This window comes from Esox lucius, chromosome 14, assembly GCF_011004845.1.
Source record: "Esox lucius isolate fEsoLuc1 chromosome 14, fEsoLuc1.pri, whole genome shotgun sequence".
NCBI classification, from domain to species: domain Eukaryota; kingdom Metazoa; phylum Chordata; class Actinopteri; order Esociformes; family Esocidae; genus Esox; species Esox lucius.
In genome coordinates this window covers 26905775-26927428 of record NC_047582.1, presented here as the reverse complement: position 1 = coordinate 26927428, position 21654 = coordinate 26905775, and the positions used below count along the sequence as shown (strand labels likewise).

General features: G+C 44.4%; 1 protein-coding gene across 3 annotated transcripts in view; it reads left to right on the top strand.

Moving 5' to 3' along the window:
- Window positions 1-21073, top strand: part of tnpo1 (transportin 1) — a 32282-nt gene extending 11209 nt beyond the window's left edge. The window contains exons 6-25 of one of the 3 annotated variants that reach the window (XM_029124899.2): window positions 4826-4959; window positions 5354-5435; window positions 6177-6299; window positions 6608-6726; window positions 6950-7010; window positions 7903-8086; window positions 10455-10607; window positions 10835-11060; window positions 11325-11496; window positions 11629-11715; window positions 12445-12552; window positions 12860-13009; window positions 13103-13190; window positions 13947-14045; window positions 14160-14255; window positions 16341-16416; window positions 17170-17269; window positions 17433-17507; window positions 17705-17844; window positions 18222-21073. In XM_029124899.2, coding sequence (XP_028980732.1) covers window positions 4826-4959; window positions 5354-5435; window positions 6177-6299; window positions 6608-6726; window positions 6950-7010; window positions 7903-8086; window positions 10455-10607; window positions 10835-11060; window positions 11325-11496; window positions 11629-11715; window positions 12445-12552; window positions 12860-13009; window positions 13103-13190; window positions 13947-14045; window positions 14160-14255; window positions 16341-16416; window positions 17170-17269; window positions 17433-17507; window positions 17705-17812 — 2241 coding nt within the window. In that variant the 3' untranslated portion in view covers window positions 17813-17844; window positions 18222-21073. Of the gene's footprint in view, window positions 1-4825; window positions 4960-5353; window positions 5436-6176; window positions 6300-6607; window positions 6727-6949; window positions 7011-7902; window positions 8087-10454; window positions 10608-10834; window positions 11061-11324; window positions 11497-11628; window positions 11716-12444; window positions 12553-12850; window positions 13010-13102; window positions 13191-13946; window positions 14046-14159; window positions 14256-16340; window positions 16417-17169; window positions 17270-17432; window positions 17508-17704; window positions 17845-18221 lie in introns of those variants that run through there. The other 2 variants (XM_029124898.2, XR_003782832.2) reach the window with 2 other exon arrangements.
- The last annotated feature ends 581 nt before the right edge of the window (window positions 21074-21654 follow it).

Genomic DNA, 21654 nt, shown 5'->3' with positions numbered 1-21654 from the left:
CCTCCCATTCTAATACGCATCTCTGGTTTATCAGTCGATCACACGGTCAGGTTCTTGAGATTGTTGAGCTTTTACTATTCAGTTGATGTCTAATTGTAATGTTTGAGGGGCATTTGAAGGTCAAGCCTTTGTTGGTCGGACAGCTTTTTGAGCTATGTTCTGCTCGACTGCTGGGCCGGGATTTGAACCGGTCTGCAACGGCCTAGTTGTACTGAGAGGCAGTGGCTTCAACCACGTCATCGTATTTGGTGACACTTCCCAAGTTTTTAAAATCAGTGATTTGAATTTATGAAATACAGTCCGCAATATTTCCATGTGTATGGGCTAGTGTGCTGGTATAATCCAGTTTTAGAATCATTCAGTCTGTCATTATATCCAGGACTGAAGGGAAGCGTGTTTAGCATGTTTACCCATCTCTTTACATGAATCAAATTCTCAGTGTACAATGAACTGTTGGGATGTGAGCCAACAGGAGCCCTCTTCTTTGACCCCGATAATAGTTACATTTATCTTGACTGGCTGTTTATGCCACACTACAAGTTCTTACTGTTCTTTACCAGGTCCACGGGGGTCATACTAAAATAACAGCTGTTCTATATGTACTTCTATGCTTAGACATATGCATTACATGGGGGGGGGGGTGCAAAGTGTGTGCATGTGGCGGTGTTGGGGGCGTTCACATTTACTACAGATGGATGCTAGCCTATTTTAAAGCCTTAATTTCACCGGGGTCACGCCCATAACGAACTGCATCGTCAGTAAACGCTCCCTTGCAACAGCCCTGAAAATAACCTACCTGTCCCAGGATGCTTTGCTGCGGCCCCTGGCATCTCGCCAGCAGCGGTAAATATAAAGTATATATATATATACACACACACACACACACACACACACACACACACACACACACACATACACATACACATACACATACACATACACACACACACATACATACACACACACACACAAAGTTGTTTGCGCATATATACACTCCCACGGCAGATGGGGTTACTCTGCTGTAGAAACCTTGTCAACAGTATTTCTTCTGGAATTGCTTGTCACCATGACATCTGTGTATTTTAATGTGCTAATGGAGCCGTTGTGCTTTTTCTTCAGGACTACGAATTGTATTCATGTACAGTATTAACAGTCATGACCGTGACGTAAATGAGTCGGAGCGTATAAATCCGTCCCAGCCGCATCCTGTCCCAGACATCGTTGGGTGTTTGTGTTGTATGGAGACATGGCTCTGTGCGCTGGCCGGCCCGTGTGTGAAAAGGTGTTCCACTGATTTCAGTTTTTTTGGCAGTGCTCCAGTCAGCTCTGCGTGGTACAGGGCTCTAAAGCGGTCTTTGCCTCTGTGTTATATGGAGACCGTTGAAGACCTCAGAGTCTTGTGGACCTCACAGGCTGTGCTATTGACACTGTGGCTCGGGTTTGATTTTGGATGTGTGTATGCCGAGTCATCTGTGCCAGGGGCATTCAACTCTGAGCCTGCTGGTGTTCTGTTCTACCTGATAATTAATTAACCCCACCCGGAGCTCTGGGTTTAAATTAGTTGTGCGTGCGTGTGGGCGTGCACAATCTGGAGTTGAATAATAGGGCTCAAGCCTGTTACCTGATTGTGCCATACAAAGGTGGTGTTGGAACTCTGTCTGTCCAGGCCTGTATTGCTCTCACACTGTCTCATTGTGTTGACTCATGCTCCCTCCTGTGTGAGTATGGGATGAGTCACTGTCCCTCATTTTGTGGCAATAGCACATCAGTGTAAAATGAAAAGGCCAATATAATTATTCACATTCACAGAAGATATTAATAATAAACATGTTTGAATAGGCGGTCCTGCACATGAACTGTTGCACTGTGGGTTTGAGTCCAACCGACTGTTCTGGCAAAAACCCCTCTCTTTTTTTTTTTTAACAGAAAATATCTTAGGAATGGGCCTAGTTTGAATTTTAAATGTTTTCATCAAGCTCTTTAAAAGGACGTTCCACAGGTCTAGCTATTCTGTTAGCATACTTTCACTGAACAAAAATATGAATGCACCATGTAGTTTGTCTGATGTTTCATAACCAAAACTAAAATCTTTCCCTGTCACAAAAATGGCATTTCTCACTGACGTTGTACAGCAATTGGTTTTCATCTGTACTGGGAACATGCAGACTTTTTACCATTGCGTTTGGTGTAGTGTATGTTCTTCGTAAATAAATGAATAAACAAAAACCTTCTCGGATGAATCTCTGTTCCGCCTATCGACACATTAGCTGGTCGATCACGAACGAGTAGACCAAGAAGTCTCATTCAATAATTGTATTTTTTTTGGATGGATGTATCGTTAAACATCCCCCGTCCCTACTCCCACCTCTCACACATTTTTCCGTCCCCCCGCCCCCCCCCCCCCTCTTCCATGTCTTCCCTCTCTTCCCCATTCCAGCCCTCTCTCGCCCCTCTCCCTCCAGTCTCCCAATGTGCCGCTAGCGCTATAAAAAGACTGGGGCAGGTGGGAGTGATGTCACCTAACGCTCATAGAACGTGGGCTGGTGGCTTTATTTAGGACTTGCTGGAGAGCAGTTTTTACTATGGTCATTAAACCGCGAGCTCGCAGTCGGAAGGCATGTGCGTGACTCTACCCGGCCGCGTTGGGCTCCTTCAGTCTGCTGTAAGCCGTGTCCTGTCTCAACATGGTGTCCAGACGGACTGAGAGGATGAAGCATTTAAAGTCACTGTTTACTTAACCCACTTTCTCCCGTCTTTCAGCAGACTAGCATGGATTTGCATACTTGGCATTTTTGCAATTGTCACGTTTCTACAGTAAAGCCTGTCCAGTGTCATTTGGTATGCTGTTTCGTGACCGCGCACGCATAAACACCCCCCCCACCTGTCTGTCACTCGTCACTGTCTTCAACAGCTGCCCAATATGCTGCATTCACTTGCTTGTGAGTTGTGTTACGTTGGTTGGAAAGCTGTTCGAAAACCTTGTCTTTTCGTGTCCCTAAAACAGACAGAAACCTTGTCTTTTCTAAAAACCAAGCTATTCCAGTCTCACTAAGCTGTCTGGTTGGAAGGAAACTGTGCCCGTCCTGGAAATGGTTTCCATGGAAACGGCCCTCAGATAGGGGTGTGTGTGTGTTGCATGTCTGGTGGCATATTAAATTAATGTCTGCTAGTGCCATGAACCTAGAATCCATTTCCCTGGATAGTATTGTTTGTTTTTTTATTTATTTATTTATTTTTTACATTAAGATGATGCAGGGTAGCTTATGATTACTGGGATATCTTGGCTTTTAACCAATAAAGCTTTTCAGGGGTGGGTTGTGTTTTGTAATGTAGTTGAAATTGTTTTCTGGTTATGTCCTCAAGGTCATTAAATTACATTATTTGAGGTTTGGAGGAAATAATAGACTCCTGTTGGACGAGCTAGATTTCAACTCTCGTCTTGCTGCTGGGTGTCCAGTCAGAAATTAACATTTTAACCAATATCTTAATAATGTTTTATATAGATAATCCTTTTCTCCAAACCGAAATTCTCTTAAAGAGAATCATGAAAGAAATTCTCAGGTACTTTAAAAGGGAATTCGATTTTTAATTTTTTTTTTTTTTTTACCTTCATCGAATGGCCAGTTGAGGTGACTAAATCAACAAAAACTCCATCCTAAACAAAAGGCTTACTTTCTGAAGAAGCCTAGTTCCTGTTTTTAGGACGGGCAGTGTAAAACTGCCACCATACTGTATGTTCCTTGCATCGATACCATTTTCTCCCTTTTTTTTTGGGCTCTGTGTCCAGTTTATTGGTGTGTGTGAATACCTGCCACTCTGGGTCCATCACAGAAGCTCTGGTGACTTGTATAGAGGAAGCCTTCTACACACGGACACACTCCCTGGTGGCTTGTCATGTGAATGGGCCAAACTGGGGCTGTTTTCTTCTGCTGTTCATTTAAAGTGTCCCATCCTAGTGCCGCTGTCAGAGCCTGTGGTGTTTGATGAAGGCTCCTCCGACTGGGCGTCTTTACCTGTTGACCCAGGGCTGCTGGGGTATGACACATTCACTGTCATATGGTGGGTCCTTGTCCCCTGTCCTTGAGTCTGACTGATATAGATATAGATAGATATAGATATACAGTAGATATTGAGTTACCTGAGGGGTCAGGGCGGTCTGATGACACATCTGATCTAGAAACACAATTGGTTGATAACCTTGAGCTCTTCATCTGTCTCTTGGTGTTGTTCTCTCCGCTACATTTTAAGGGCTTTTCATTTGCTAGAGTAGATTAGTGAATAAAATGAAAGCTGAATAACTATCTGCCATCCCAAAAGGACATAAATGATATGGCTGTGAGTATGAATGATGAGTGGAAATTGACATTAATATTGGTTAATGTTTTTTTCCAATGTTGTTGCTACTTCACTGGTTGCTGTTTCTCATGGCAACCGGTCACAAATCTTTCTGCTGTGATTAAACATTCCCTATAATCTATTTCGGATTTTTAAAATTATTTGTGGGTCGGTATGATCTGAGGGAAATATGTCTTATATTTGACTGGCGGTTTTGAAGTGCTGTTCCTTTTCCATTCTTGATAGGAAGCCATGCTCAGTGGGTCTGTATACAGTAAAGTTATTTTCTAAATTTTGGTCAGTCACAGGGGTCAAGTATTCTGCCACTGTGTTCTCTCTGGGGACAAAATACCATTCCAATTTTCTCAGATTTTTGTCCTTTATGGGTTGTCAAATTCTTTCGTTTTGCTTATTTGTTTGGATGTGTTGCGTTCCTGGGGCTCTGTGGGGTCTGAGTTTTATAACCTCTTTATCCATTCCACTCTCTCAGGGGGCGTTTGGAGCTCTTCAGAAGATCTGTGAGGACTCAGCCGAGATCTTGGACAGTGACATGTTGGACCGTCCACTCAATGTCATGATCCCAAAGTTCCTGCAGTTCTTCAAGCACAGCAGCCCTAAGATCAGGTACACTAATCAAACCCAATCCCTCTAGAAAGCCCTATATACTCCAGCTGTGTCTGGCAGTAATCCAGCGAGGCCCCAAATGGCTAACAGAGTCAGTGTCAGGAGACACCCCTGAAGGGAAGGCCTGAACTGAGTGTACTCGGCCTCCCTAACCCATGGGAACCAACACCTTGCTTCAGCTGTAATCAACCCCACAGAAACTGGAGATTAGATCCAAAATGGCCCTTCAGATCCCGCGTTCCTCAGGCTTATAGAGGGAACCATTCTTAGATGTTATGTGACGGAGATCCCAGCCTGGAGACTGGCTGTGTGTTGGGGTCGGAGGCAGATAAAGGGAGTGTTGTTGAGGGTGGAACACGTGAGGTTGACTAAGGGCTTGTTGTGGTGTTTCCAGGTCTCATGCCGTCGCCTGTGTCAACCAGTTCATTATCAGTAGGACTCAGGCCCTCATGCTCCACATTGACGCCTTCATCGAGGTGAGTCTGACCCCGCTGTGACCTCTGAACCATACACTCTGACCTCCGGTAAACCCCCCCCCCCCCCCCCACGGTGTCCTCTGACATCAACCATCAACATGCTCCCCAGCTGGAAAACCCTGAAGGTCTCTGGGGCCAGTCCGCTGGGTCATCGGGTTAGTGCTGAGCCTCTACGCTGCAGTACCAGCACTCGGCTTCTCCGTGCACCAACCCCATTTCCTCTTGATTGGATCAGGGCTGGTAATCTGTTGGGACTAGATCATGTTAACCCCTGATTGGTTTAACTAAACAGCTGGGCCCTGGACTGATGCACTTCATTCACATGTGTTTTTATTCACCACTAAATGGTCTTTTCGCCAATCAATTCGGCTCTGGAAAATGTCTGATATGACAGGATCTGATGTGATGGGTCCAAAGACTATCAGAATTTGGGAGCCTTTTTAAATGCAGCTTTAATAGGTCAAGGCAGGATACAAGACATGAAGACATTATATTCTGAGCATCACTGGCCTCTCCCTGGTCCTGAATTACTTCATCTAGTTTCCTCTGAAATGATTTGAAAGGACTGTGACAGGGTGGCGCTCATCTATGGCTAATATGAACAATTATAAAGAAGTCTCACTTCCATAATTGTTAATGTGCAAGAACAAACCTATTGGCCATAGTGCTGTTATTCCTCAGCCTTTCAATATTGAGTGAGTGTTTATGTAGATGATGTTTGACCCTCATCCCTCGCTGTAGAACCTGTTTGCCTTGGCGACCGACGAGGAGCCGGAGGTGAGGAAGAATGTGTGCCGAGCTCTGGTTATGCTGCTGGAGGTCCGCATGGATCGTCTCCTACCACACATGCACAACATTATAGAGGTGAGTCTGGGACTGGGCCGACTGGTTCAGTTTTCAGTGGTGTAGGAGTTGGGGAGATGGAGATCGAGGGAGGGAGATGGATGGAGAGGGGTGGTGGAGGGAAATGAACCAGAGGGATGCCACTCTGCTTTCTCTAAAATAAATCAGCTCAAGATGCCACCCAGTGGCCAAAGGCGGTACTGTCGGGTCAGGTTCACCTGTTGTAATTTGATTAGTGGCATTCAGATGAATCCTGAAAATGAACGGATGAAAGGGTCCTGAAGTGCAATGAAACATGACCAGTTGTTCCGTGCTTCTCTCCCCTTCAGTACATGCTTCAGAGAACCCAGGATCAGGATGAGAATGTTGCTCTGGAGGCCTGTGAGTTCTGGCTCACTTTGGCCGAGCAGCCTGTCTGTAAGGATGTGCTGTGTAACCACCTCTCCAAGTGAGTCACAGAATATGGCATGCACGCAGAGTACACTACCCCCGTTCATATCGGAGCTTGTCTGTAACATTTGCTCTCACACAGTCGTCCAAGGCGTCGTACTGTCCTCTCCGTCACCATGGCGGGCCATTGATCTAAGAGCTGTCGGATCTAAAGCTCTGTGACACATTAACACCACCTGTCCTTGCCCCATCTCCCCCACCCTCCATCCTGTCTACTGCAGGCTGATTCCGGTGCTCGTCAACGGGATGAAGTACTCCGAGATCGACATCATTCTGCTCAAGGTCAGTCTGCTCCGAGTGTGAGGGTGTGATTAAGCTGTACTGGAGGTCCCCGCGCCGGGGAAGGCTGGACCGATCCATACCATGTGTAACTGTGTCCAGCTTTTCCATAGCTCACTGGCTTTTGGACAAATGTGAAAACACGTTAACCAGAACTGTTGCTGGCAAATATCTCTGACTTAAAAATCAGCCTCCCTCCTCGCCAACCTGCTGGTTAATGACAGGGTGCCACTCTTAAAGCCTGTGTTGAAATATATCTGTGCGACGTGTGCTGTGATGAACTGGTTACGTCTGCTTGATTTAGGGCCGGTAATGGTTAGGAAACTTTTTGAATCGAAGACAAGTCACCAGACCAGAGAGACAGACAAGTAAACCTCATAAAGATCCTGAAATAAGCATGAAAAAGGGCCGTGAGCAACCTCATGTGGCTATGGGACACGGCTATGGTACGGTTTTAACTGAGGCACCAGATGGTAGTTTTGGTAAGAGTATTGTTTCGGCAGGAAGTTCTGGTTCTGCTGTGACATTGAGATGAGGCCTCTGATCCACATTTCGGTATTCTGACCAGATGCAGTTTTGCTGTCCGGGCTTGGTGGGAAGGGTGTGTCGGTCAGGATTGCCTTGTCTCTGGCCAAGGCACCCCAGAATATAGATGACCGCTTAATTTCTCGAGTGTCCAATACATTGAAATTCTACTGGTCACATTTTCCTACCGGAGTCCCTGGGAATTTGTTGGTGCCAGGTTGGAGTATCGCTCATCCTTGACTAGTCACCATGGTAACAATATGCATGTTTAAGCGTGCAGACATCGTTGTCTCTGTCTGGCGGTAGCTGCAGCCCGAAAGGCTTGGATGGTGAATCAGAATGTGATCTTCAGCGGTGTGTCTGTCGTCAGGGCGACGTGGAGGAGGATGATGAGGCCATACCTGATAATGAGCAGGACATCCGGCCCAGGTTCCACCGCTCTCGTACCGTTGCCCAGCAGCATGAGGGAGACCGCGAAGGCATCGAGGAAGACGACGACGATGACGACGATGACGACCTGGATGATGATGACACCATTTCTGACTGGAACCTCCGTGAGTCGATTTTTTCTGTATAGTTTTGTGCGTGTGTGTGTCACAGTGCTGCTTGTTTGGGTGAAGTCAGGGTTCGTGTGCTTGTCTGGGTGTGCGGTGAATCGAAGTAAAGTCCATACATCAACGTCAAATCCCACAATCCTCAATTCCTAAGCGAGGAGTCAGGGTAACTAGCTAGACGAGAAAATTGAGAGGTATTTTCAAGTGCTAAACCAAAACGCCAGACCACTGCGAGGAAGAAACTAACAAAGAACCAATACAAAATGATCAACCTCTGTAGCCCAGTGCAAAAAAAATTGACATACAGCCCTGCAGTGAAGGGTATTCATATTAATGTTAACATACAGCCCTGCAGTGAAGGGTATTCATATTAATGTTAACATACAGCCCTGCAGTGAAGGGTATTCATATTAATGTTAACATACAGCCCTGCAGTGAAGGGTATTCATATTAATGTTAACATACAGCCCTGCAGTGAAGGGTATTCATATTAATGTTAACATACAGCCCTGCAGTGAAGGGTATTCATATTAATGTTAACATACAGCCCTGCAGTGAAGGGTATTCATATTAATGTTAACATACAGCCCTGCAGTGAAGGGTATTCATATTAATGTTAACATACAGCCCTGCAGTGAAGGGTATTCATATTAATGTTAACATACAGCCCTGCAGTGAAGGGTATTCATATTAATGTTAACATACAGCCCTGCAGTGAAAGGTATTCATATTAATGTTAACATTAATAACATACTCTGTATGATAAGGGTATTCATATCAGTACCTACAACAATAACAGTAATACAGTGGGGAGGACAACGCTGCCGATTTTGCAGGTTTTCTTATTTACAAAGCATGTAGAGGTCTGTACAAAAATCCAAAAATCACATTGTATGTTTTTTAAATAATTAATTTGCATTTTATTGCATGACGTATTTGATCACCTACCAACCAGTAAGATTTCCGGCTATCACAGACCTGTTAGTTTTCTTTAAGAAGCCCTCCTGTTCTCCACTCATTACCTGTATTAACTGCGCACACTCAATCAAACAGACTCCAACCTCTCCACAATGGCCAAGACCAGAGTGCTGTGTAAGGACATCAGGGATAAAATTGTAGACCTGCACAAGGCTGGGATGGGCTACAGGACAATAGGCAAGCAGCTTGGTGAGAAGGCAACAACTGTTGGCACAATTATTAGAAAATGGAAGAAGTTCAAGATGACGGTCAATCTCCCTCAGTCTGGGGCTCCATGCAAGATCTCACCTCGTGGGGCATCAGTGATCATGAGGAAGGTGAGGGATCAGCCCAGAACTACACGGCAGGACCTGGTCAATGACCTGAAGAGAGCTGGGACCACAGTCTCAAAGAAAACCATTAGTAACACACTACGCCGTCATGGATTAAAATCCTGCAGCGCACGCAAGGTCCCCCTGCTCAAACCAGCGCCTGTCTATGCCCGTCTGAAGTTTGCCAATGACCATCTGGATGATCCAGAGGAGGAATGGGAGAAGGTCATGTGGTCTGATGAGACAAAAATAGAGCTTTTTGGTCTAAACTCCACTCGCCGTGTTTGGAGGAAGAAGAAGGATGAGTACAACCCCAAGAACACCATCCCAACTGTGAAGCATGGAGGTGGAAACATCATTCTTTAGGGATGCTTTTCTGCAAAGGGGACAGAACGACTGCACCGTATTGAGGGGAGGATGGATGGGGCCATGTATCGTGAGATCTTGGCCAACAACATCCTTCCCTCAGTAAGAGCATTGAAGATGGGTCTTGGCTGGGTCTTCCAGCATGACAACCACCCGAAACACACAGCCAGGGCATCTAAGGAGTGGCTCCGTAAGAAGCATCTCAAGGTCCTGGAGTGGCCTAGCCAGTCTCTGTAATTGCAAACAAAGGTTTCTGTACCAAATATTAAGTTCTGCTTTTCTGATGTATCAAATACTTATGTCATGCAATAAAATGCAAATTATTAAAAAAATCATACAATGTGATTTTCTGGATTTTTGTTTTAGATTCCATCTCTCACAGTTGAAGAGTACCTATGATAAAAATGACAGACCTCTACATGCTTTGTTAGTGGGGAAACCTGCAAAATCGTCAGTGTATCAAACACTTGTTCTCCCCGCTGTAAGAAGAAATCTTGTTTGTAGCGACTGATCGTTTTAGGGATGAGTCTTGTTCTCTCTGTCTGTCTTTGTCTCCAATTTTCCTCCACCTCAGTCAACCGTGTTGGTCTTGTTCTGGTTGTCTTTTTTTTGTGTCTTTTTTCCTGTCCCATCCCATGTTTGTAGAATACGTTGTTGATATCGCGTGGGTGCGTGCAGGCGTATTCATGTGTCCCGGCCTCTGTTTCAACCAGGCAAATGTTCGGCAGCGGCGCTGGATGTGTTGGCTAATGTGTTCAGAGATGACCTGCTCCTTCCCATCCTGCCTCTCCTCAAAGAGCTGCTCTTTCACCCAGAATGGGTCATCAAGGAGTCTGGAATACTGGTCCTGGGAGCCATCGCTGAGGGTGAGCTCCTGTCACCTGACCTCTAACCCTGCTGTTTCACCCGTGCATGGGGGTTTTGGGGTACTGACCCACCACGTTCAAGTTATCTAAATGGGTGGTCGCGTATTGTTTGGCCCATCCATAGTCAAGGTGTGTGCTAACCGATGTGGGCATCAGTCCGGCCCATGCTCCATGCTGGCCTGTGCTCGTACGGCGGCCCGACCCTAACCGTGTAAAGTCTGCCTCAGGCTGTATGCAAGGGATGATCCCCTACCTGCCGGAGCTCGTGCCCCACCTGGTCCAGTGCCTGAGCGATAAGAAGGCTCTGGTGCGCTCCATCACCTGCTGGACCCTGAGCCGCTACGCCCACTGGGTGGTGGGCCAGCCCCCGGATGGATACCTGAAGCCCCTGATGACCGAGCTGCTGAAACGCATCCTGGACTCCAACAAGAGGGTACAGGAGGCTGCCTGCAGGTGAGGTGGGCGGGGTTGTGGGGTGGGGTGGGCGGGGTTGTGGGGTGGGGTGGGGTTCTGGGGTGGGCGGGGTTGTGGGGTGGGGTGGGGTTGTGGTGACGTGGGGTGGGCGGGGTCTCCCTTTGGGAGAGGAAGCGAGGTTTGTACTAACCGGTAGACTGATTGCTAGCTTGGTTACGGAGTGTCCTTATAAAGCCCCCCCCCCCTCACTCCCTCCCTCCGTCCCCCTCTTTCTTCCCCGTCTGTCTGTTCTCTCTTCCTCAGTGCCTTTGCCACGTTGGAGGAGGAGGCTTGTACAGAGCTGGTTCCCTACCTGGCCTACATACTAGACACTCTGGTGTTTGCCTTCAGCAAATACCAACACAAGAACCTGCTCATACTGTACGACGCTATAGGGACGCTGGCCGACTCTGTGGGACACCACCTCAACAAGCCGGTACGCACGCATGCACCTACAGACAGATGTTTCCTAAAAACCATAGCAATGACCCGAGCAAAACAACATGTGCTGTTGGATGTTTTTTTTCCTCATTTCTTTTTGTTCTGTGTGTTTTCTGCGTGTGTTTAGGAGTACATTCAGATGCTGATGCCTCCGCTGATCGCAAAGTGGAACCAGCTGAAGGATGAAGACAAGGATCTGTTCCCATTACTAGAGGTGAGCCTGACCCTTCTCTAATCACCTACCAGCCTCCTGCGCCGCTGGTCGCTAACCACGCGCTCATCATGTAACACGGCAACTAACCACGCGCTCATCATGTAACACGGCAACTAAGCACGCGCTCATCATGTAACACTGCAACTAACCACGCGCTCATCATGTAACACTGCAACTAACCACGCGCTCATCATGTAACACAGCAACTAAGCACGCGCTCATCATGTAACACGGCAACTAAGCACGCGCTCATCATGTAACACGGCAACTAAGCACGCGCTCATCATGTAACACGGCAACTAAGCACGCGCTCATTATGTAACACGGCAACTACGCACGCGCTCATCATGTAACACGGCAACTACGCACGCGCTCATCATGTAACACGGCAACTAAGCACGCGCTCATCATGTAACACGGCAACTAACCACGCGCTCATCATGTAACACGGCAACTAACCACGCGCTCATCATGTAACACGGCAACTAACCACGCGCTCATCATGTAACACGGCAACTAAGCACGCGCTCATCATGTAACACGGCAACTAAGCACGCGCTCATCATGTAACACGGCAACTAACCACGCGCTCATCATGTAACACGGCTACTAAGCACGCGCTCGCAGCGTAACACGGCAACTGGCTGCCAGTCAAGTATGATTATTTCTTCCTGTTCTATACACTTCCCTTTAATCTCTACTCTCAATCCTCCGGTCTCTCTGTCTCAGTGCCTGTCGTCAGTAGCCACCGCTCTACAGAGTGGGTTCCTTCCGTACTGTGAGCCGGTCTACCAGCGCTGTGTCAACCTGGTGCAGAAGACCCTCGCTCAGGCCATGGTGAGAAACACACACACCACAAACTAGTGAATGATGCGAGTGGCTGCGTGAGTTGGCAGTAGACGTACCATGAATGTTATTGCTGTTTTCACAGGTTGTCTCCAAATGTTAATGCCCACAATCTGCTTGGGGTCACACATCATGCTTTGGGAATGCGCGATCGAATGCTTTCAAATCCCTCGTATCCCAATTCTAATCCACGCCGTCTTTTCTGTCTCTTATATTCTCTACCTGTTTCTGTCTGTTTATTCTGTCATGCATTGTTATATCCTGCGTCGGCATTCCACTTCCTCGTCAGCTCCACCAGTCCCAGCCCGAGCAGTACGAAGCCCCTGACAAGGACTTCATGATCGTGGCTCTGGACCTGCTCAGCGGATTGGCTGAGGGATTGGGGGGCAACATCGAGCAGCTGGTCGCCCGTAGCAATATCCTCACCCTCATGTACCAGTGCATGCAGGTAACCAACCAGTGGCATCACAGACCAACCACGACATCAACAAACACTCGCGTCCATGAGCCTTGACTGTCTCTCTCCGCCTCTCCATTTCAGGACAAAATGCCGGAGGTACGTCAGAGCTCCTTTGCTCTGCTGGGTGACCTGACTAAGGCTTGTTTCCAGCATGTGAAGCCATGCATCGGTACGTGCTGTTCTCTAACGGCAACATGGACATTTTTTGAATATGCCTAAATGTTGTCTTTGAAATCCATAATGATCAGTTGTGTTTGTCATGTGGCTGTAGCTCAGTGTTTGTGTCCCTTTTTCTTGTAATTTCCTGTCGATGCCTCTCTACCTGCAGTGCATTGGAGAATGTGTAGCTATAAATCTCAGCTGTTTATGAACACATTTTTCTTTTCTTTTTTTCTACCTTCATAATGTTAGCTCTTCAAAAAATCTATTTAATTTAGTTCTAGGCCATATGTCATGTCCAAAATGAACATGTGGTGTATTGGCAACAATTGATTTAAAGTGTTGCCTATTTAACATTCAAAAAATAAAATGGTACTTGTTTGCTCAGCGTAGGCAGGATGTTGTTTGCGCAAGTCCTGCAATTCCTTCATACCAACTATACATTGAATTATTTAGTACGTATATGGGATTCATTTCACCAAGGCACTCACTAACCAAGCACTTTAAATATTGTAATGCTAAATATAGCGTTTCATAAATTCCAGACGTAGCATGTTCCTGCATTGAGTGCATAGGAGCAAAAAACAGTGGCTTTGGGTTTTAACATGATGAGCTATGAAGGTGCGGCTCTGGTGTCTGGTCTGTACCGTCATTCACCACCGTGCGTTCTCATTACAGCCTCATCATGCCCACACGCGGATCAAACGAATAGTGTCATCTGTTGTAGTCTTTAGTGACGGTATGTCTGTGCCTCTCTCCTGTGCAGCTGATTTCATGCCTATACTAGGCACTAATCTGAACCCCGAGTTGATATCAGTGTGCAACAATGCGACTTGGGCTATCGGAGAGATTTCTATACAAATGGGTAAGTCTCAGCCGGCTGTCCCAAAATGGGGGTACACCCGCTCACATAGCGTACGATCTCCCCCCCTCTGTACCTCTCCCGACTCCCTGAACTACCTGTCCTCCCTCTCCCCAGGGGCTGAGATGCAGCCTTATGTTGCCATGGTGCTGCACCAGCTGGTTGAGATCATCAACAGGCCCAACACTCCAAAGACCCTGCTGGAGAACACAGGTACCACCAGGTGGCGCTGCAGGCTGTCCTGTGCCTGCCAGCCACAGCACAGGAAGGTGGAACACAGCCCAGGCAGTCAGTCAGTCCCACTCAGTTGTCTCTCCCTTCTCCCCAAGTGGGCACTCGTTCACTTCCCTTCATGGATTTGAAGAGAGACAGCTGGTATAGGAAAGCTCCCGGTAGCCCATGGCAACACCGATCCAATGTTTTTAAATGTGTGGGGAGTAGTGAACGGGTGTGCACTTCCGGAAGTAAGAGGGATTGTTGGGACACACCCTCTGACTGGAACCGAGGCAGTTAATCTCCATGTGAAAGCCTCCCCAAGCACTGGGCCTTACAGGTTTCGCAGAGTTTCACCCAAACATCCCAACTATTCAGACCCACAGATCTGTGGCTTAGAAGCTGCGTGTATGAGCTGTTTCTTACTGAAATGAAGTAAATGTGGCTAAGGTGGAAAGATAAATATTCACTGAAGGAAATAAAATATCGGGGGAGAGATGAGCGACTCCTGTAAGTGTACAGTCTTGGCGTTATTAACTGAAATGAATTGATTCTGTTGCACTGTTGGTTGTCAGGTTTTTCTAGCTTTCCATTGAAGTGAAATGAGCAGCGTCAGTTGACAGTGGAGCTGTGTTTAAAGTAACTGCAGTTGTCGCTAAATGCAGAAATAATATTAACTAGAATTATAACCAGTCCATGCTGATTAAGAGTAGAGCTAATCCCACCCTAAAACAATGTGTGGTGTTGAAATGTTATAGCACCTATACTTAGCAAACAAATCTTTGGTTACACTCTGCTCTTATTTCAAAGCTCTGGTTTAATTGCAAAGAAGAGTTTGGGAATTTCAAAATGGCAGCCAAACATGAAACTAGTATCCAAACTGGGCCAAAATGAGGGTGAAGTGTAACATGCTTAACTAACACCCCAGGGAAACTAGGGAATTTGTAGATGTTGTTCCTGTTTGTTTGTCAGTTTATTTATTTGTTGTTTTTAGTTACTGTTTTTTAAATGTGAATGCATATCTGCCAATAGATGTTGAATGTTGTTTAGTTTAAAGATGGCAAATGTTCGATGCAGGATACATTATAAATTGATGTGTAGAAATAGAAACTTAAGCCTTTGGATTTCTGTTAGGTTTTGGACAAGATCTCTTTGGATCTCAATTTTCATCTAAACTTACCAAACATTCATAAACTGATTAGTTCATCTTAACAACTGGATAATTCATAAAACACTATGAAACAGAGACACATTCTCATCACTACCTATTTAAGGTGACCAATGGATGGGGTTTGAGGTCATATATAGCTATAACCCCACCCCTCATCCTCGTTTGCAGCAAATCAGCCTATCCTGCACTGAACTATATTTCTAATGAGCCTATCATCTGCTTTCTGCATGTCTCATTGGACTGTTCATAAATGCCTGTTTCTTAATGAGAATGTTGCATAGTTTTGTGTCTCTTAAACTTAGGTCCTCCTCCCTCCTCCTCTCTGCCTCCTCATAAGAACCTGCTGTGCTGGATACTAGTCTCCTTCCATGTAGTTGGCTTGGAGTAATCTGTCATTTCTTTAGAACCAAAAAAAAAAAACGTTTTTCTGTTTGTTATGGAAAGATTAACCTTTTTGTGAGTTTAAGGGAGAAACCTCTGAAAGCTCAATTCTTAACGGCCAACCTTGAAGAACAAACCCCTTGTGTACATTATAAACTGACACTTAGAGCTTTTACAATTTCACAAGGAGGCAGAAAATTATTTCTATGTATTTAGTAAAAATATTTCTGATGTCCAAGCAGGCATGTTGCCATTTCATTAATATTGTGTTGTCAAAGTGTTCTCCTTTAAACGGATTTGTTTGTTTTTAGACTGTCATACTATCTTACATTCCTCCCCAGTGGTCAATGGGGCAGTAATAATCAACACTAGTGATTAGTGAATTCTTCTGTTTATTATCATACACAGATTCTGTTGATTTTTATGTTTCTGAGTTGTTTGTTTGTTTTTTCTTTATTTTTTTCTCCTCCCCCCTCATTGCTCATGTCTTGGTTGGCGTTTGGTGGTGTATAACCGTGATTGCGTTACCTTAGCAATAACAATTGGTCGTCTTGGTTACGTTTGTCCTCAAGAGGTGTCACCCGTGCTACAGCAGTTTATAAGACCCTGGTGTGTATTATTCAGTCTTTTATTTAATTCATCTTGCTCTCTTTCTCCGCGTCTGTCTCTCCCTGTCCTGTCACTCTCTCTTCCTTTTCCTCCCTTCCTCTCTCGCTCTCTTTCTCTTTCTGAAATAAGTATTTTCTGTTTCTCCTGAATCAGTCCGTAATCATTGCCAACCATGTGACTAATCCTGTCCTCTTTTAGGTCCTCTTAGTCTGTGATTTATTTTTGCCTAAGTGGCATCTTCATGTATTTTATACATAATTGATTTGTTTATTTTACAGTTTTTGTTGTTGTTAATTGTTGCTAACTACTAATTAGTGCATGGGATCAGATTGTCACATGCCTGCTGGTTCAGAAAGAGAAAGGGAAAACAAAAAGGCTTCCCTAAAATTCCCAAAGCTTCCCCCCAAATTCCCAAAAGCATTGCAAATCCCCCTTATCAGCTGCATGTGCCTATCCCAGAATTTTTTCAAAAATAAAGTACATATTTTATAAGAAATTGGCATTGATTAAGAGCTATAATAAAGGCTAACCTGAATGCCATTTGGGCCAAAGATATATTTATTTTAATATTAAACATTTTAAGTGTTTTGGATGGAATTTCAATTTTAAAACAAATGTGGTTTTTAACTGTATGTATTAGTGAAAAGTCTTAGTATTATGAAGGTACTACTGCATATGCCGATGCAAGTTACTTTGAATTCAAATTCTGTGGAGCTCATGAAGGTTGTAAAACGTGGCTGTTCCTGTTGGCAGGTGCACTTCTCTACGCAACATAAGGGACAATGAGGAGAAAGACTCTGCGTTCCGAGGGATCTGCACTATGATCAGTGTCAACCCTGGAGGAGTTGTGCAGGTGAGGCTCGCTGAAGGGGCCACACGGCACTTTTCTTTCACGGCCTCATTAGTTAGGAAAGCAGGAAGATGAAGGCAGTAACTTCTGTACTGATTCGCTGGGGTACTCTTAGCAGGGGAACTGTTGTTGTCTCAAGCCAGACCTCTTCTCTCATTCTCTCTAGGATTTTATATTTTTCTGTGATGCAGTGGCCTCATGGGTAAATCCAAAGGACGATCTGCGAGACATGTTTGGCAAGGTAAAAACCTATCATGCTAAAGTAGCAGCTAGGGTGTGCGTGCGTGCGTGTAAATGTGAGGGTTTGGGTTTAAGGAAACCCAATTTACAATTGTGCATTTCTGGGTCATGGTTAGGTTTTAGGTCCCCTCAGGTTACACACGTGTGTCCATGTGTGTATCTTTTTGTACAGTCTAATCGTGTGTGGAATCTTTTCAGATCCTCCATGGATTCAAGAACCAGGTGGGGGAGGAGAACTGGAGGCGTTTTTCGGATCAGTTCCCTCTACCTCTGAAGGAACGGCTAGCGGCCTTCTACGGGGTGTAGAACCTTCCATAGGAACGGGCCTGTTCAAGGGGGTACGTCGCACATTCATGGGTCAGCACGGTGGGAAATCTAGTAATTATAGAGCGAGTGGATGGTGGTTTCACTGCTCGACCCAAGTGTGCTTGTGTTTCATCTCACAGGTGGACTATGTGACTTTCAGTTCAAGTTGGCCAAAATGCACTTGTCAATACTCCTTGGATGTTGTATTACTTTGTTCATTAAATCACTGAAATAACCATAGCAATGTTATTGGTTCACTCAGGCTCCCGTCATTTAATATACATTTTAGGATGAAAATCTGAATACAATCAATTGGAAAATATGCTAAATGTTTCAGACAAATTCAGACTGTCATCCACTGCTCAAACATATTTTGTTTCATTCTGTGTTGTTCTCCTTCTCTTTCCAGGTCATTCACTATGGGAGACGACGGACGGGGAACCTCTTATACCCAGGGAACATGTTACCCTTTACTTGGGGTAGGCTCTGCCAGCTGGAGAGGGAGGGGGATACTGACCGGGACCCCTCCTTAACCTTCTGGATGGGCGGGGTGGGAGGGAGCTGTTAGTCAGCCGAGGCACTCAACGCCCCCATGCAACAGGCGATGGGGAACCGAGGGACTGGCAGGCCAACTTTATCGAGGGAGGAAAAAATATTTAACCATGTCAACATCTCAATCAGAAATGAAAAGACTTATCAGTGTAGCCGTTTTTGTTTTGTCTCTTCATTTGCATATTTTCATTCAAGCTCTCCAGCACAGCTACTGAGCGGACACTGAAACAAAAAAACGACAAACCAAGGTAAAATAACGAAAAACATAATAAAACCGTGGAATGCTCGGTAAAAGATATTGTTGTTTAGTTGTGATAAGATCATGGGCTTATACTTACAGAGGGGGTAGTGCTGATTAACTTTCAGTTAAGTTTAAATCAATGCGTATTGGCCAGAATGTGTCGCTCACAGCACAGGGAGTTAGCGTACAAGTAGACTGAAGAATACAAATTATTACATTTATGTGGGAGTGGTTCTACAATCAGGAAATTGCATGGAAGTTATGTAAAAAAAAAAAAGTGTCCTCAACTGCCAGGAAAGCTGCTACCAAGCAAAAGCAGCAGAGGATCAAATAGTAAATGCTGATATTATCATATCATTTTTAAATTAAATATAATTAACCAGCAAGTTTGTAGTATATCTGGGACAATGCCCTGCATAACTTGGAATAATAAAATATTTAATTTCCTTGTAATCATCAATCAGGAGTAATTAAGTTGAGTTGATGAAAGAAATTGGGAATGGCGTTTTTAGTGTAATATCAGAGTAACACTATTTAGTCATGTTAGAAGACTGTTAAAATCAGTCAGTGAAAGATGGCAGACAGACTGAATAAAAATGTGTCTTATTTGTGGTTAAAGATTCAACAACAAATATTGTGAAATTAAGTTTAGTACTTGCATCAAAAAAATGTGAAGCAGGCAGGGAGGGTGAACAGTAGAGTGGTGTGTGTTGCATCATTGTGTGTGTGTGTGTGTGTGTGTGTGTGTGTGTGTGTGTGTGTGACCCAAGTCTGGAACCCATCTTGATATTCTCATGTAGTGAAATCCATCTAGCAGGGTTTTTGTTGTGATTTCCAAGAGACCGTGAACACTGCTACATACATGTTAAAACTCTGAGGTAAACTCGGCCCCGTGCTGTGCTGTGGAAGTGACGTGTCCGTTGTGTGCATGGAAGTCTTACTAGCTGCCATAATGTCAGACTCTTAGATGCCGACCCAACAGCATATTGGTTCTAATCTCGTTTCCTGTCTTGCTGTCATTTGTGAAAACAATACTCAGTCTTGTCAAGTGAGACCGCTGTTCCTCAGTGTCAGAAGTGGGAGTGGGGTTTGGGGAAGTGGCATACAGTGCTTTAGCTAAAAGGGTTCATCCTTTGTTTCTTGGCTATTGTTATTTGGACTGGAACACCAGTCCTTCTGTGTTATTAGTGTCTCTGTCTGTGACCTCGGTTGTCAATCCAAAAGTCAGCAGAAAGCAATCGTTGTTTTAAATGATTTAATGTACAATGTTTTATTTTTATTGTTGTTGTTGGTTTGCTTTTTGTGTGAAGAGCATGACCTTTTCAAGGATGATTGTAATTACTGTTTTGAACGCAGGGTACTCGAATGCTTGATCCCTTGCATGTTGGTGGCCCTTTACATCTCAAACAAGACAAGGGAGTGGGGGTGTGTTGTTTCAATGTAACTAATGTTAAGGTAATTATAATTTCTTTACAACCCCATTTATCTGTTTTAGAGTATTGGACTTTTATTCTGAAAGTTCAGCTACAATTTCATCCATAGCTGCAGGAGCATTAAACATTTACTGGTAGCCCAGATCCACAGCCCACATCCAAATGTATAGTTATCTTATTAAATACTGTGAAGCTAGAACTTAGATTTTAAAGAAAACGTGTTTCTTTGTTTTTGTATGTTATTATTTTGACTCCATTAAGTGCTTAGGTCGTGACATTGTTAATTGCCTGAATATATCCCATGGTGGGTAGAGATTGGATCGGGGGTAATGCAGCTTCTTATCTCTAACCAACCAATCAGAATGACTCTGCAGGTCAGAGTAATCATTGCAGTATTCTGTCCAACTCACAGGGCACATTTGAAGCACTAGTCAAACAGACAGAATGTTAAGGATGCTCTAGTAGACCCACACATTTTCGTATTGTAGAGCTAACATAGTATTCATTTACAGGAGACTTAAAACACTAAACACCATGTCTAACTTTACTGATGAGAATTCAGTATAGTATAATCCTTTTAATGGTGTGCGTGTGTATATATTAGTCCTTTCAGTGATTTTCCTTTTCCTGTTTTCTTTTTCTTTTTTATTCCCAATATCACAAATTCCAAAGGTTAGGGGATAGAATACTGCAGATACTGACACAAAACCTTTGAATAGGTCTCCTTGAGGTATTTATTATGCTGTATATTTATTATAAATAATTTAATGATGTTTTGGAAAATTGTAATGTGTAGAGACTAGGTCAATCAAAAACACTAGGTTAATCAAAAACATTATGGGGATATGCCAAGTTAGCTTGGATCCAAACTTTGTCACCAGGCTAATCTTACATGACAAAAATAAGACATCATGGGATATATGGACGCACTTGTTTCTGTTATTGTATTTGTCGTGTCTGTTGTTTTGCAGTTTAAATTATTTTGTCTTTGTCACATTCCAGTTGTTTGGCATTTGAAAAAAATTGGAAGAAGCATGGCTTGATTGGTTTCTGTTCTATGGCGACTTGACACACTGAATTAAAACCCAAAGGGCCTTTTTCTGGACACCGGTTAGGCCTTGTACTGGACTAAAAGTCATCCTGAATGGAGAATATCCAATGAATTATATTTGTTCCAGGACTAAGCTTAATTGTTGTCCAGCAAACCAGCCTAAGAAGTATGGAGGAAAAAAACAACACAACAATCTGTTGGTGAGCTGTCTTACCGACATAGCCGCTGCTATGATGTAGTTTCTCTACTTGAAGATTTCTTGTAGTAACCTCAGGTCTGTGTTCTTTGTTTGTAATTGTTTTCCAAATGTATGCCTTTTTCAAATGCCCTTTAGCGTTTTAAGTCTTTAGTAAACGTATCCTGCTTTTATCTTTAGCTACAGGGCCTGGTATTTCAATTGGTATCTTGCTGGATTTTGCTTGTTAGATAGGATTACATGTATAGAAATAGAATGAACAGAATGGGGAATCATCTATTTATTGTATTTTTATTCTCTTCTATCTGATTGGTGTGATCTAGGTGGAAAACCTTTTGGAGGAAAAAAAATCATCCCCTGAGCGTTATT